The 16,679-nt window shown below is 37.8% G+C and overlaps 1 protein-coding gene across 9 annotated transcripts in view; it reads right to left on the reverse strand.

The window, feature by feature from the left end:
* The window catches only part of ENOX2 (ecto-NOX disulfide-thiol exchanger 2), a 281,222-nt gene that overhangs the window by 17,736 nt on the left and 246,807 nt on the right, over nt 1-16,679 (reverse strand). For all 9 annotated transcript variants that reach the window (XM_043895066.1, XM_043895063.1, XM_043895064.1 and 6 more), the window contains one exon: nt 13,044-13,158. In XM_043895066.1, the coding sequence (XP_043751001.1) occupies nt 13,044-13,158 (115 nt within the window). The remainder of the gene's footprint in view (nt 1-13,043; nt 13,159-16,679) is intronic.

Consider the following 16,679-nt stretch of genomic DNA (forward strand, 5'->3'; position numbering starts at 1 on the left):
TTTGTAGCATTGAATACATATATTAGAAGGGAAGAAAGATCTAAAATCGATCATCTGAGCTTCCACCTTAGGAAACTAGAAAAAGAAGAGCAAATTAAATCTAAAGTAAGCAGAAGAAAACATATAGTAAAAATAGCTCAGAAATCAATTAAATAGAAAACAGGAACTCAATAGAAAAAAATCTGTGAAAACAAAAGCTGGTTCTTTGTAAAGATCAATAAAATTGAGAAGCCTCTAGCCAGGCTAACCAAGAAAAAAATAGAGAAAATGCAAATTACTAATGTCCAAAATTAAAGAGAGGATATCACTATAGATCCTATGGACATTAAAAGGATAATAAAGGAATATTACGGACATGAGTTTGAGCAAGTTTTGGGAGTTCGTGATGGACAGGGAAGCCTGGCGTGCTGTAGTCCATGGCATTGCAAAGAGTCGGACATGACTGAGCAACTGAACTGAACTAGTCCATAATTCAGTCCATAGTACATAGTCCACACATTTGATAACCTAGATGAAATGGGCCAACTCCTTGAAATCTGTTAAAATGCACACACAAGTAGACAATCTGAATAGGCCTCCATTACTTAAAAAAAACTGGATCAATAATTAATAACTCTCTAAAGTAGCAACTACTAGGCCCACATAAATTTACTGTTGAATTATTTAGGGAAGAAAATAATACAAAATTTCTACAATCTCTTCCAGAAGATAGAAACAGAGAACATTTCCTAACTCATTATATGAAGTTGACATTTTCCTAATACCAAAACCATATGAAGACATACAGGAAAAGAAAGTACAGATTGCTATCTCTCATGAACATAGATGTAAAAATTCTAAACAAAATGCTAGTAAATCAAGTGCAAGAATGTATAGAAAGAAATATACCACAATCAAGTGGAATTCATTTTGGGTATGCAAGGCTGGTTCAACATTTGAAAATCAATTAATGTAATTCATTATGTTAACAAGTTAAAGAGGTTAAAGTTGCATGATAATATCAATAGATGCAGAAAAGGTATTTGACAAAATCCAACACCCATCCATGATTTTAAAATCTCAGTAAACTAGGAATAGAGAACTTCCTCAATATTATAATAAACATCTACAAAAAACATACAGCTAACATCATACATCATAGAAACTTGAATCACTTCCATTAAGAACAAGGCAAGGATGCCACCACTTACCACTGCTTTTTTCAACATTGTACTGGAAGTCCTAGCTAATTCAATCAGACAAGGAAAGGAAATAATTTTCCAGTATAGATTATTTTTAAAATATGTGTTATTTTTATAGTCTAATGCCTTTGATCATTTTAAAATGAAAATATATAATGGCAACCCACTCCAGTATTCTTACCTGGAGAATCCCATGGACAGAGAAGCCTGGTGGGCTACAGTCCATGGGGTTGCAAAGAGTCAGACACAACTGAGTGACTAACACACTATTTACATTAGCACATCAAAAATGAAATACTTAAGTAGAGATGTAACAAAATACATATCAGATCTATATGAAGAACACTACAAAACTCAGATTGAAAATGAGTGGAAATAATTCAATTCACATTGAATTCAAGTGAAAAAATGAATGAAATTTAAAAACTAAATAAATGGAGAGATTTTATGTTTGTGGATAGAATGACAATATCATAAAGATATCAGTTGTTTCCAACTTGATCTGTGGATTCAATGCAACCCCAATCAAAATCCAAGCAAGTTATTTTGTGGATATTGACAAACTGATTCTAAAGTTTATAAAGAGAGGCAAAAGACACAGAATGGCCAACTCAACACTGAAAGAGTAGAATAAAGTTGGAAGACCGATGCTACCTGGTTTGAAGGCTTAACAGAAAGTTATAGTAACTAAGATACTGTGGTGTTGGTGAAAGAAAAGACAAATAGATCCATTAAATAGATTAGAGAGTCCAGAAAGAGACCCCCATAAATAGAGTCAACTGATTTTTGCCAAAAGGGCAAAGGCAATACAATGGAGCACAAATGGACTCTTTAACAAACATGCTGGAACAACTGGACATCACAAAGATTAGGTCAAAATGGATTACAGACCTAAATGAAAAATCCTAAACTATAAACCTCCTAGGAGATAACATAAGAGAAAAATGTAGCTGACCTTGAGTATGGTGATGAGTTTTTAGACACAACACCAAAGGCATGATCCATAAAAGAAATAACTGATAACCTGGACTTAATTAAAATAGAAACTTCTCTGTGAAAGACAATATCAAGAAGAAAAACCATAGACCGAGGAGAAAATATTTGCAAAGGACACAGCTGACAAAGGACTGTTATACAAAATATACAATGAACTCTCAAAACTCAACAATAAGAAAACAAACAACTCATTTGGGCTACAAATCTGAACAGACACTTTGCCAAAGATATACTAATGACAAGTAAGCATATGAAATGATTTCAACATCATATGTCATTAGTGAATTGCAAATAAAACAGGAATGTGATATCACTAGAAACATATCAGAATTGCCCAAATCCAAAACAATGACAGCACCAAGGACTGGTGAGGATGTGGTGCAAATAAGAGCTCTCCTTCATTGCTGGTGAGAATGCAAAATGGTGCAGTCACTTTGGGAGACAGTTTGGCAGTTTCTTACAAAACTAAACAGACTTTAATGATATGATCCAGCAATCATGCTCCTTGGTACTTACCCAAATGAGCTAAAAACTATGTCCACACAAAAACCTGTGTATACATATTTACAACAGCTTTAGTCATAATTCCCAAAACTTGGAAGCAACCACAATGTTCTTTAGTAGTCATCTAACCACTGATACACTGTGATACATCCAGAAAATTGAATAATAAATGGCACTAAAAAGAAATGAGATACAAAGCCATGAAAAGACATGCAGGAAATGTAAATGCAAATTACTATGTGAAAGTAGTCAATTTGAAAGGACTACATACTATATGTTCCCAACTATATGCCAGTCTGGAAAGGGAAAAACTACAGAGTCAGTAAAAAAAAATCAGTGGTTACCAGGTATTTGGGTGGAGGGAAGAATGAATAGGTTTAGCACAGAAGATTTTAAGGTCCCTGAAACTATTCTGTATGATACTACAATTGTGGACACACGTACATTTTGTATATTTCTCCAAAACCATAAAATGGGTACCAAGAGTGAATTCTAATGCAAACTATGAACTTTGGGTGATGAGGCTGTATTCAGCTACTGTAACACATGTATCTCTGGGGTGCAGGATGTAGATAGTGGGAGACTGTATGTATATGGGGACTGGCAGTATTTGGGAACTCTGTACTTCCTGCTCAATTTTGCTATGAAACTAAAACTGATCTAAAAATTAGAGTTTATTAATTGAAAAATAAGACACATGGGGAAACCTAGATTAAATTTATTTATGGTTATGGCATATTTTTCAAGATCAAAAATCACAAAAGCTACTTCAAAATATCTAATAAGAAGATTTTCATTCATTCAACAAACATTTATTGAATTCCTTCCAAGTTCCAGGCTTAAGACTATGGTAAAAAATGAGATTCCACTCATCTCTATTGTTTACACTCCAAATTAATGGACATATTTGTAGTTTATTCCCTTTTTGATTCCTAACAGAATATAGAGTTCAGAAAAGAGGTATCATCAAAATGGGTCAAAATTACAAACCTGTACATTAAATGTATAAGAATGTTAAAAGATAATTTGGGACTTCCTTGGTGGTGCAGTGGATGAGAATCCAACTACTAATTCAGGGGACATGGGTTTGATCCACGGTCCTGGAAGATTCCAGATGCTGTAGAGCAACTAAGTCCGTGCATCACAACTACTGAACTTGCGTGCCACAACTACTGAAGCCTGCACAACTTCTGAGCCCACAAGCCACAACTACTGAAGCCTGTGTGCCCTAGAACCTGTGCTCCACAACAGAGGAAGCCACTGCAATGAGAAGCCCGTGCACTATAACAAACAGTAGCCCTTGCTCGCTGCAACTAGAGAAAGCCTTCATTGCACAGCAATGAAGATCCAGTGTGGCCAAAAAATAAATGAAATAAATAAATAAATAAAATGAATAAATAAAAAAAATGTTATACAATTTGACAAAGGTGTGAATCTTCTCAGCTACCTATGGGAAGCAACTTTTGGTAGAAGGTAGTAAAAAAAAGTAATTGAAATCAAATCTTTGAGATTATTAGCTATAAATGGTGGAAGAATAGTTTTCTAAGGGGGTTGCAAAGACAAGATTCACCCTGTACATAATGAATGAAAAGAAGTTGTGCTTTATAAAGATGAAGTATATAGAAGAAAACTATATTTCAAGGGTGGAAACATTCCTTATTCCTGAAAAAAAAAAAACAAACACCTGCCTATAGGGAAGTGCTGGGTTTAATTCAATGCCTTGAATCTGAGGGTTTTCCTAAAATGATTAGGTACTGATGAAGGCTGATGTGATCAGATGAAGTGAGTAACAGAGCGATGAGATGGCTGGATGGCATCATCGACTCAATGGACATGAGTTTGGGCAAACTCCAGGAGATAGTGAAAGGACAGGGAAGCCTGGCGTGCTGCAGTCCAAGGGGTAGCAAAGAGTGGGACATGACTTAGCTACTGAACAATGACAACAATCCAAAGAAGAGAGTGACAATGTAAAAGGCAGGATCTGGTGAGAAATGCCTTCTCATCAGAGTAGTGTTGAGACATGTTCTCAGTGTCCACGTTTGTTTTCTGTGAATGGCCATGTAATTATCTTGATATAGCAGTTTCAAACCTCGCATTTTTGCTTAAAAATTTATAAGAGACCTTTGGCACAATACATTCATTTTATGTTTGGTTTTATTACTGATTTTAGTTGTTGCCATAATCACACAGATTTTGTGTCTTTGAAGTGAAAGCTATTACACAGAGAGTTGGATTCACAGCACACCAAATAATATCTATCCTTGCCATCTTCCCAGTGGCTGGGATACTTGGCCTCAGACAGGCAGTGTTCTTAATAATCACAACACCAAAGGGTCAGTCACTGAGTCATGTCCGACTCTTGATGACCCCATGGACTGTAGTCTGTTAGCCTCCTCTATCCACGGAATTCTCCAGGCAAGAATACTGGAGTGGGTAGCCATCCCCTTAGAAGATGCTAAAGATGAAGATGACTATATATTTGTAACTGGACGGAAAAAGAGACACTGACTATCTGCCAAACAGGGGAAGAAATATTTGCTTTGCTTTGCTGGGTCAGTACCAGTGACAGCATCTTGAATTGGAGTAAGGCCGAACAGCACAGAGGTTACTCTGCAAATCCAGTGGCTGCTTCAGATGGACAGTGAGTTAGTTCTGCTTCAGAATGCATGTCTGTCCACTGGCAAGCCACACAGCTCAATACAAAATAGTGATATTTCATCTTTCTCTTTTTGTTTCTTCTTGTACTGCAGGCCAGTAATTACGCTCATATCCTACAAGTCATGTAGAGAAACATGGCAGAGAAAAGGGCAGAGGTCGAGGAGAACGGTTAGAGGCATGTTCTCCAGTTGAAATGTGAAAATATTTTCCCTCTGAGAAAATGAGGAGGCAAGACTGCTTCCCCCCCGGGAGAAAGGGCATCCTGATGAGCAGAGATGGACTGTTGCAGCTAAGCGGGAGCAGATAATAATCTCTTCAGTTTGGACCTGTCACTAAGCAAAAGAAAATGGGGGCCCTCACTTACAAAATATATTTCCCACCCTTTAAAGTGAAGGTTTTTGTCATTTTAATGAGGACACCAAGTCTTTACTTTCACAGACTTAATATTAATTGGGCCTATTTCTGAAGTTGGAGTTCTTTGTATGTTGCCAGAACATTGAAAAGTTCAATATTCCCTTTTAATAATATGTTTGAGTAGGTGAATCTATCAGTCCCGATACTAAAGAGTATAGTACAATGAATTTATTCATATCCTGCCATCATTAGTTCCCAGCTTCTCCTTTTTGACGATTTCCTATATAGGAAAAAGTTTCTCTTTGTGGGGATTGCTCCTCAGATCTGAAGGCTGCCAGTTCATCATGGCGGATATGAAAGTATGAAGGCAGCTGTGAATGCTTCCTTTTAGAGGAGCCACTCGGAGCAAAATCACAGACATGTTTTTCTACAACAAAAGATCTAAAAGGACTGTACTTTTAGGTATGAAAAAAAAATTATACCTAGGTTTCTTCAGTGGTACTAAGAACACAAACAAACAAAAATTAATGGAAGTAAATTTAGAGAGTCAGCCATGCTTACAAAACCATATTACAAGTGATGACCTAGAAGGGTAAGATGGGGGTAGGGGTCAGAGGGAGGCTTGAGGCTCAAGAGGGAGGGGATATACGTATATGTATAACTGATTCACTTTGTTGTACAACAGAAGCTAACACGACATTGTAAAGCAACTATACTCTAACAAAAAATCATAAAAAAGGAGATGCTAAAAATGTTACCACATTTTAGAAGAAAGATGCTAAAAAGTGTTACCAAATTATAGAAGGAAAAATGGGCAACATTCCTCTCAAGGTCCATAAGAAAAAGCTCGAGAGCTGGAGTGATTCACAAAGAGAAAAAAGCAAAACAAAGAGTGGGAAGAAAAAGTGGGAGATATGAGCACGGCCCATGAAGGCCAGTTCAGACAAAAATCTCAAGTGAGTCCCCTGACTTCAAAAAGCCTTGCTTTTCTTTTCTCTGCAGGTCAGTACTTCAATCACACTTTTGCCAGCATGGACACACTTGGGATTTCATTGTTTCTCCTCTGAGATCTCTACACTCCCTTCTTAAACACAGTGTGTTCATCCATCAGTTATGTCACGGCCCCTCATCACCCCGAGACTCTGATCTTTTTCCTTGCTGGGATCTTTATCTCCTGGAGTGGCCAACTTCACCCAGTCTACTATTTGCTTTCTGGCCAAACAGATTCTGCTGCATATTCCTCAGTAATTCTTATTCCTTCACTTACCTGAAAACCTTTGATCAGGTTTACCATGCCAATTCCTGACTCATGGTCACTTGACTCAACTTGCTCTGCTAATTATCCTGAGCTGCAGAGGACTTTTATGGGAAGTTGCAGAGTTGGGCAGTTCTAGCTGATATAGACTCATGTTGGCCCTTGCTGATGGATTGCTCACCTCTCACTGATTTCTTCCTTCCATACTGCCCAGAGTATTTATTACAGTTCTGCTCCTCTCTCCTCATGGTCTCTGTTCTAAGTCATTTCTCTTATCCACAGATGACTAATCTCTTGCTATATGGGCTGCATATATACTTTTAGCTTCATTTCTCTTTTCTCAGAGGAAGAGGGTTCTCCCCTCTCTAAAGCAAACTTCATTTGAATTCTGATCACTTCACATTTCTCTTCTCTAGGATTTCACTTCCATAATTATCCATAAGTACTCTTTTGTTCACAAGCATCTTCAACCTCACACTCTCCATGGCCTCCTTCTCTTCTCCTGAATGACGAACAACTTAACTTTAACTTTGTCATCAATTCTAGTCTCCATTTAAAAAGCCTGCATTTGCTTTTGCTCAGTGCCCAACTTTGTGGACTTTCCTGGTGGCTCAGTCGGTAAAGAATCTCCCTGCAATGCAGGAGACCTGAATTCAATCCCTGGGTCAGGAAGATCCCCTGAAGGAGGGCATGGCAACCCACTCCAATATTCTTGCCTGCAGAATCTCATGGACAGAGGTGCTTGGTGGGCTATAGTCCATGGGGTCGCAAGAGTCGGACATAACTTAGTGACTACACCACCACCATCACCAACTTTGGGACCTGTGGTCTTTGTCCACTTTCTCTCCTTATTGTCATATGTTCTGGCCCCTACCTCTATCACTCTACTAAAATAGCTCTTGCTCAACAGTGTTACCCTTTCTTCTTCATAATATCTACTAATGTTATTTATTCCCTACTGCTATAAATTCTTCTTGTGGCTTCTATAATCCAAAGCTTTTCTAGTTTTCTTCCAGCTTCTCAGGCTGTTCTTTTTCTAACTCTTCTGCAACCTCCTCTTCCTTTCCTTCTTTCTTACTGTGGGTAATTCTCGAAGTTCTGTATTCAGTCCTTTGCTCTTCTTTCTCACTTGTCTTTCACATTCATTTATTTATATCCTCCAGACTTCAGCCAACACCTTTGTACTATCAATACTATCTTCTAGTCCTTCTACTTTCTTCATCCCTGATTTGTATACAAATCATTTATATTTATTTTCTAACTACCTACTGGGCTTCCCTGGTGGCTCAGACAGTAAAGAATCTGCCTGCAATGCTGGAAACTCGGGTTCAATCCCTGGGTCAGGAAGAACCTCTGGAGAAGGGAATGGCAACCCACTCCAGTCTTCTTGCCTGGAGAATTCCATAGACAGAGGAACCTGGCAGGCTACAGTCCATGGGGAACTGATGCTGAAGATCTAGTACTTTGGCCACCTGAGGCAAAGAACTGACTCATTGGAAAAGACCCAGATGCTGGGAAAAATTGAGGGCAGGAGGAGAAGGGGGTGACAGAGAATGAGATGGTTGGATGGAATCACCAACTCAATGGACATGAGTTAGAGCAAACTCTGGGAGATGGTGAAGGGCAGGGAAGTCAGCTGTGCTGCAATCCACGGGGTTACAAAGAGTCAGACACAACTTAGTGACTGAACAATGACTGTGTACTGGCTCAGCAGTAAAGAATCCACCTACAATGCAGGAGACATGAGATCCCTGGGTTGGGAAGATCCCTTGGAAGAGGGCATGGCAACCCACTTCAGTGTTCTTGCCTAAAAAATCCCATGGGCAGAGGAGCTTGGTGGGCTACAGTCTGTGGGGTCACAAAAGAGTCAGACAAGACTTAGTGACTGAGCACAGAATGGCAATGACCTACTATCTGAACCTGATCTCATTATATTCTGCAAAGAAGTCCCATCCATCAGTCCATTTCTATCAGTTCTGCTGTTATGCATTGAATCTGTTCTCCTAAAAAAGATATGTTGCAGCCCTCAGAATGTGACCTTATTTGGAAACAGGATTTTTACAGAAGTAATCAAGTTAAAATGAGGTCATTAGGTCAGGCTTATAGATTTATATGACTGGTGTCTTTATGGAAAGAGGAAATTTGGGCACAGAGACAGACATGCATACAGGGGAAATATCATGTGAATTGGAAGAGACTGAGGTGATGCATCTTCAAGCCAAGGAATACTGAAGATGGCCAGCAAACCATCAGAAGCTGGAGAAGTATGAAACAGATTTTTCTCAGAGGTCTAGGAAGAAACCAACCCTGCCAGAGCCATTATCTCAGATTTCTAGGCTCCAGAAATGTGAGACAATAAATTTCTGTTCTTTAAGCCACTTGGTTTGTGGTACTTGTTATAGCAGCCCTAGCGAACTAATACAGTCACCAACCTTCTATTCCCCCAGGTTAGAAAACCTAGGCTCATTCTGAGTTCTTTCCTTTCTTCATCATTTCCATCCAATCTGGCACTCAAGATTTTAGTTTATTTCCCCCCAAATGACTCTTGGCATTTTTAATCTCATACTCTCTGTTGTTTTTTTCTTCTACCATTTTCTCAGTTCCTGTTGCCTTCACTAGTCCCAGTCTTTATCATTTTATATCTCAATTCCTATAAAAGTCTCTGGCTTATCTTTCTCAATCCAAAATTATCTCCTAAAATATATAATTCATGTTGGTTTTATCATACAAATGCCATGATTGAGAGACATGCTTATAGTGACACATTGCCTACTACACTAAGCTTGGCATTCATGGTACCCCATGGTTTAGACCCATCTTGCCCACTCAGTCTTTTATACCCTTATTACACATCATCTTTATTTCCCTCTTTAAGCCCTACTCCTTTGCCTTTTCCCTCTCTGCATCAAGATGCTTTCTTACTTTTTTTTGCCTTTCATCCAAACTTGTTCACTTTCAAGGCCTTAATCAATTTTCACTGATGGTGACTACTCTGGCCCACACTAATATCTCTTGCCCTTGCTGCATTCTAATCAGCATCTTCCAGGTCAGCACCAAGTGGTATTTCTTACATTTTATGTGTATTTACATATATTACATCTTTATACCTATCAGCTTTTATGACACAATGCTTGCAAACTAATTGATCAACTCCTAAAGTGAGAATAATGGGATGTAGGAGGAGAAAAGGAAGGAGACTGGATACCAACTGAAGAGAAAACTTTGGCTAGAACATGGAGAATTAGTCTAAGTCAATGTTTTCTGAATGAGCTTCCTGGACCATGATCATAGAAATCATTCAGAATACTTAATAAAATTTAGATTCCCAAACTCTATTACAGACCTATTGAATCAGACTCTACAGCCCAGAAATCTGAATTTTAAAAGGTAACCCAGTGATATATATATATATATATATAACATACATTCATACATATATATATATATATATATATACACACACACACACACCAAATATGAAAACCATCAGTTTAAGTGAAGAAAGCAGAAGATACATACTGAAAGGGAATAGCTATTTTTATGTTTACTGAGTACATGTACTTTCCATCATGGCTAACAATAGAATGAAATAGTTTCACACTATCATGATTTGCTTTGATGTGATTCTCCCTCTTCAACACATTGCTCTGAGTGCAGCAGTCCTTTCTTCCATGGCAAGAGTGTTTCCAGTTCTGAATCACAAATAGAGGTTAGCTAGCATAGAGAATCTCACAAAATAGAAATTTCGTGGCACTTAAAGTAAAGGTAACAGACTGCTAGCTTTGACTCATACTTTCATTGAGAAATAAATGTAACTAAAAACATGCTATAGGCTCCTGAAATTCAAGTTTCGTAGCATGGAGGGGGAGGAAAAAAGCCTTTGAGATCTAGTTGTTTAAGTTTTTAATTGGAGCCAAGCACTAACTAAAACATGCAGCTGATTTAGATAAAAATGGAGGCCCTGCTCATTGGCTCATACCGAGCAGAATTTCTGCAGTTGAGTACTATAGACATGTGATAACAAAATTAGATACGATCGAGGGGAAGAAAAATGCACAAAAGTCCTTGAATTAAAATGAATTGAAACCTTCTGGGAGAAAAGCTATTTGGTAAGCTCCATTAAGTCTATTGTAGATAGCTTTATTTGACAAAGCAGCATCCTGGCATGTGGAACAGGAAGGAAAATAGCTATAAGATGATCTGTCAGGGAGTTTCCAGTCTCTAAACGAATAAGATTCTGTGCAGTAGCCAATACAGCTTTTAACTCAAAAGAGATACAGAGCAAAATGCAATTATATAACCCTAGTAAGTACATTCAATCTGAATCTCCCATATACCCCTCTCCTCCCCAAATAACTCCTCAAACTCAGCAATTTATCAAGTGGATGCTCAAACTTATGGCTGCATTCATTTCAGGGTAACAGTGGATTAACACTGTATATAATACTGCACATATTGAGGTGGAGGCAATCCTACAAGTCAAAGATTAATCAGCTATAAAATATCTCAGCTAAACACTTAGATCATTCGAATAGTTCAATTATTATTACATTTTTTGGTTTATTCTGGCTATAAGTTTACAGTATGTGTTTGCAGTTATTAGTTCCCTGTTCTGAAAATGTTACCTATCCACTGATTGTAAAGGGTTTATTTAATATATATGGACACTTATATGTTTAGGGATCTAATATATGGCAAAAATAAAGGAAATTCAGATGTAACGGCTAATGAATGCTTTAAAAACAGTCTGAATGGTGATTTTTTTTTTTTCCTTACAAGTGAAGATTCTGGGATCGCGCAAGTGGCTAAAGCTGCTCACTTCAACATGCAAACACCAATAAATTCTAATTTGCATTGTAATCTATCTGTTTTCTGTCTCTCACACAGACACACAGACATACACATAGTAGGGGCAGTATACTACCATATCCCCAATGTCTAGCACAGTTCTTGGAATGTAATGGCTAATAAAGGAATGAAGGAATTCACTTAACCATTACAAAATCTATATTAAGATGTTTTTTATAATGTATTTCTTATAAACATGGAAGCTGAGGCTCACTGAGCAAGAAGTCCTTCCTAGGTCAAGAAAGGCAGAGCTGGGATTAGAACTCCCGTGTTCTAACTTTAGGTCCAGTGTCCTGTCCACTGTGCCTACGGACTGCTAAGATTATCTAGAATGGTTTACCTGAAGACGCTGATCTTTTAGTTGAGATTTTAGTTTCTCCCACGGCAATCCCCCCCCCCCCAAGATGATTTATTATGAAATTGAAGGTTGCTCTTGCTATAGTGTTCACCAGGTCTGCCATTTGAGTTCCTCTGGGGACTTATACCATGGCCATCATCTTGCAGTGAGGGCCTGACTATATCAGGTAAAAGCAAAAACCTTTACCCATATAGCTGTTTGTAGACCCTTGTTTGGTTCCTGATAAGCCTCCAAGTAACCACAGTGGAAAGCAGTGGATAGGCAGACTCATATCTTGTAGATATTTCTGCTTAGTTTGTAGATTGTTTTTTTAACTCTGTGATTTTTAAACAGAAATATTTAATTTTTATGCAGATACATTTATAAAAAATATCTTTTATGATTCCTATCTTTGGAAATCTTCAACACAAATTATATAACCAACTCCTACATTTTCCAAAATTTCTTTTGCTACATATAGATTTTGTCATTTGAATCTTCAATCCATTTATTATTAATTTTGGTGTAAAGTATAAGTGATATAGATATCTAATTATTTTTCCTAAAAGTTCGGCTACTTATGTGGAAACCATCTTATGGTTTCTACTGTAGAACATATAAGTCCAGGCCAAATATAGAACAAAGATGCCTAAATGTCCAGTGCTCCTAGGATAAAAAGTCTACTTTTAAGTACTATGATGGAAAATGGGGGTAAATTAAGACTACAAAAATTCCTGTAGCCACATAGTTGACATTCAGCCAGTGTGTACTTACATGGCCTCACAGATTGTTTTCAGCTGGTTCCAGTCTGATGGGTTTGTGCCTATACCTTACCAATTGTTAATGGTTTTAAAGCATCATCCCTTCCAGTAGGTGTTAGTTAAATAAAGCAAAGCAGAATTTTCTTTACCTGATTCTTCAGTTTCTTTTGTTTCTGTTGTTTCTTCTATTTCATCATCAGACATCTCCATTTCTTCTTCTCGCCTGATTCCCATTAATTCATCATTATGTATGTTGCGAATTTCCTAAGGTTAAAAGGCATGCTTTTTAGGTGGGAAAGCCTTGAAAATGTTGAGGAAACAAACAGAATTAAGGACAAGGGAAAGCAGGGTCTTTTTAAATGGATAACAAAACTTCGGAGTGGTCTTTTTTTTTTTTTTTTTTTTGGAGTGGTCTTAAGGCAGAGGCAAAGGGGCATGTTGAGGTTGAGGACAGTCTCAATAGACAAAGAAAACTTTTTACACTCTGCCCTGCATAGGCTTTCCTTCTATAACCAGAGCTCTAGCAGCTGATGATTCTTGTATCCCTCCCATTTTAGACAGTACCGTTGACCGTGAAACACCTTCCATCTCTTCCTCACATGGGTTTCTGGACTTTCCCTTAAGGTTCTGCCATGTTCACCTTCCCATGTCAAATCCTTTGATTTCACTGCCTTCCATCCTCTTACCTCTCCCCTTATAGTCTTACTCAACACAACTTTTAATCAAACATTTGCAGATTTAGTAGTTTAGAGTGAAAAATGAGCTGTTAGGACTGAACTCCTACCAGATCAACCCTTCCCTGGATAATAACAACAACAAAAAACCAAACCAATTCCCTAACTACTTGATGGCATTAGAGGATGAACAAAAGCAGGTACATTCTGAAGAGGAGTTGACTCTTGGAAGAAGGATGTGAGTCTTCCAGTTTTAAAGGGACCTCTATTTTGAGAGCAGACGACAGCTAGAACCTCACAGGGTGGCTAACTTTTAAACAGAAAATCCACAGGCTTTATATCCTAAAGAAATAAAGGAGAAAGTTCAGGACAGCACTGGAAAGTAAGGAGGGGATCCCAGAAAGTAGTCAGCCAAAGAAAGAGGAACCCAAATTCTGTGTATAAAAACTGTTCAAATTCTGCATGATCCCTGAACCATGAAAGCACACAGCAGATTCCAAACCACACAGCTAAGGCGAAAAACTCAGCTGAGACTTGAGTTGCCATCAAAGAGAGACAATTTCTAGCTTAAATTCAATGAAGTAAATTGACCACTAAAACAAAAGAAAACAAAATCAACAATCTTTAAAAGAATATAACAGCAAGATCCTCTATGACCCACCTCCCAGAATATTGGAAATAAAAGCAAAAATAAACAAATGGGACCTAATGATACTTAAAAGCTTTTGCACAACAAAGGAAACTATAAGTAAGGTGAAAAGACAACCCTCAGATTGGGAGAAAATAATAGCAAATGAAGAAACAGACAAAGGATTAATCTCAAAAATATACAAGCAACTCCTGCAGCTCAATTCCAGAAAACTAAATGACCCAATCAAAAAATGGGCCAAAGAACTAAACAGACATTTCTCCAAAGAAGACATACAGATGGCTAACAAACACACGAAAAGATGCTCAACATCACTCATTATCAGAGAAATGCAAATCAAAACCACAGTGAGGTACCATTACACGCCAGTCAGGATGGCTGCTATCCAAAAGTCTACAAGCAATAAATGCTGGAGAGGGTGTGGAGAAAAGGGAACCCTCTTACACTGTTGGTGGGAATGCAAACTAGTACAGCCGCTATGGAAAACAGTGTGGAGATTTCTTAAAAAACTGGAAATAGAACTCCCATATGACCCAGCAATCCCACTTCTGGGCATACACACTGAGGAAACCAGATCTGAAAGAGACACGTGCACCCCAATGTTCATCGCAGCACTGTTTATAATAGCCAGGACATGGAAGCAACCTAGATGCCCATCAGCAGATGAATGGATAAGGAAGCTGTGGTACATATACACCATGGAATATTACTCAGCCATTAAAAAGAATTCATTTGAATCAGTCCTAATGAGATGGATGAAACTGGAGCCCCTTATACAGAGTGAAGTAAGCCAGAAAGATAAAGAACATTACAGCATACTAACACATATATATGGAATTTAGAAAGATGGTAACGATAACCCTATATGCAAAACAGAAAAAGAGACACAGAAGTATAGAACAGACTTTTGGACTCTGCGGGAGAAGGCGAGGGTGGGATGTTTTGAGAGAACAGCATATATATTATCTATAGTGAAACAGATCACCAGCCCAGGTGGGATGCATGAGACAAGTGCTCGGGCCTGGTGCACTGGGAAGACCCAGAGGAATCGGGTGGAGAGGGAGGTGGGAGGGGGGATCGGGATGGGGAATACATGTAACTCCATGGCTGATTCATGTCAATGTATGACAAAATCCACTGAAATGTTGTGAAGCAATTAGCCTCCAACTAATAAAAAAAAAAAAAAAAGAATATAACAGAATCCAAAGACTTAAAAGCAAAATATTCACGATCAGCAGGTAAAACCCATAATTAATTGACATACCTGTAAGAACTTTCTTTCAGAAACAGTAAAAGCTGGAAGTTAGGGAAACAAATCTTTAAAGTACAAAGTGCAAGAAGAAATAAAAAATATCTATTTATTCGGAATTCTACATTCAGAGAAAGATTCTTTCAAGAATAGAGATGACATTTAATAAATTTTCAGACAAATGTAAATGTATTTGTCATCCAAAGACTTGCACTAGAAGAAAAGTTGAAGAAAGGTCTTCAGGCTGAAGGGACACGCTACTGGATATAAACAGATCTGGTATGAAGAACAATGGAAATGATTGAGATAATATTGGAGAAGTCACTTTTTCAAAAAATTCATGTATGAGAACTCTATTTTTGAACAGCTTGCAATCATTTAGAGATCACTTGAAGCCTGTCAGGGGCTCCTCCACACTGAGCTGAGAATTCTTTGCCTAGGTTAGCCCCAATTGGGCCATAATACAGGAAATGTCCAAAGCTGTCTGGTGAAAATTGCCTCCATTTAGGGAGATTATAAATATTTCAAATGGATTTCTTAATAATTAATGCTACAGTTAATCACTACTTCAGCTAATATTCTCCTTTCTCCCTTTTCATTCCTGTTATCAGGAAAAATATTTCTATATCAAGGTAAGTTTACACTAAATATAAATAAAAGGACCTACTAAAAAGTGAGCTATTCAGTGTCATCACTGATAGCTAAGAAGTAATGGGGAAAAAACAGAAAAAAAATAGAAATACTAACATAGGATCCTCCATGTGCTGCAGGGGCATTACTTAAAATAGAAGAAAATAATGACTTGCTTGAGAAAAAATGAACTTTAGAGGACTGTGTCAAGAGAGAGATTTACTATGTCTTATTCAAACTCATTGCACAGAGAACAGTAACGGAATTGCTCATTTCTAAGAATTCATTCTATCTCAGGAGTCTGGATTTCAGTTATCAAAGAGCTGTTACTGGAAAGGTGATCACAATGAGGTTTGACACTGGCAAATTCGAATATTGTACAACTTACTTCATCAGGAAAAGTCCTGGCTCTCCTAGGTGCCTAACAAAAATGTAGACTGTCAGAGGGTATAAGCAGAGACTAACTTTCAATTCACAGACCTGTTGTCTAACTCTGGGAAAGTTATTGTGCTTCTCTGAAGAGTAAATTGTACTCTTTCTAGGGAAATGTCCCAGGGCTGGAGGATCTAACTGATAGCTAAAA

This window comes from Cervus elaphus, chromosome X, assembly GCF_910594005.1.
Source record: "Cervus elaphus chromosome X, mCerEla1.1, whole genome shotgun sequence".
NCBI lineage: Eukaryota > Metazoa > Chordata > Mammalia > Artiodactyla > Cervidae > Cervus > Cervus elaphus.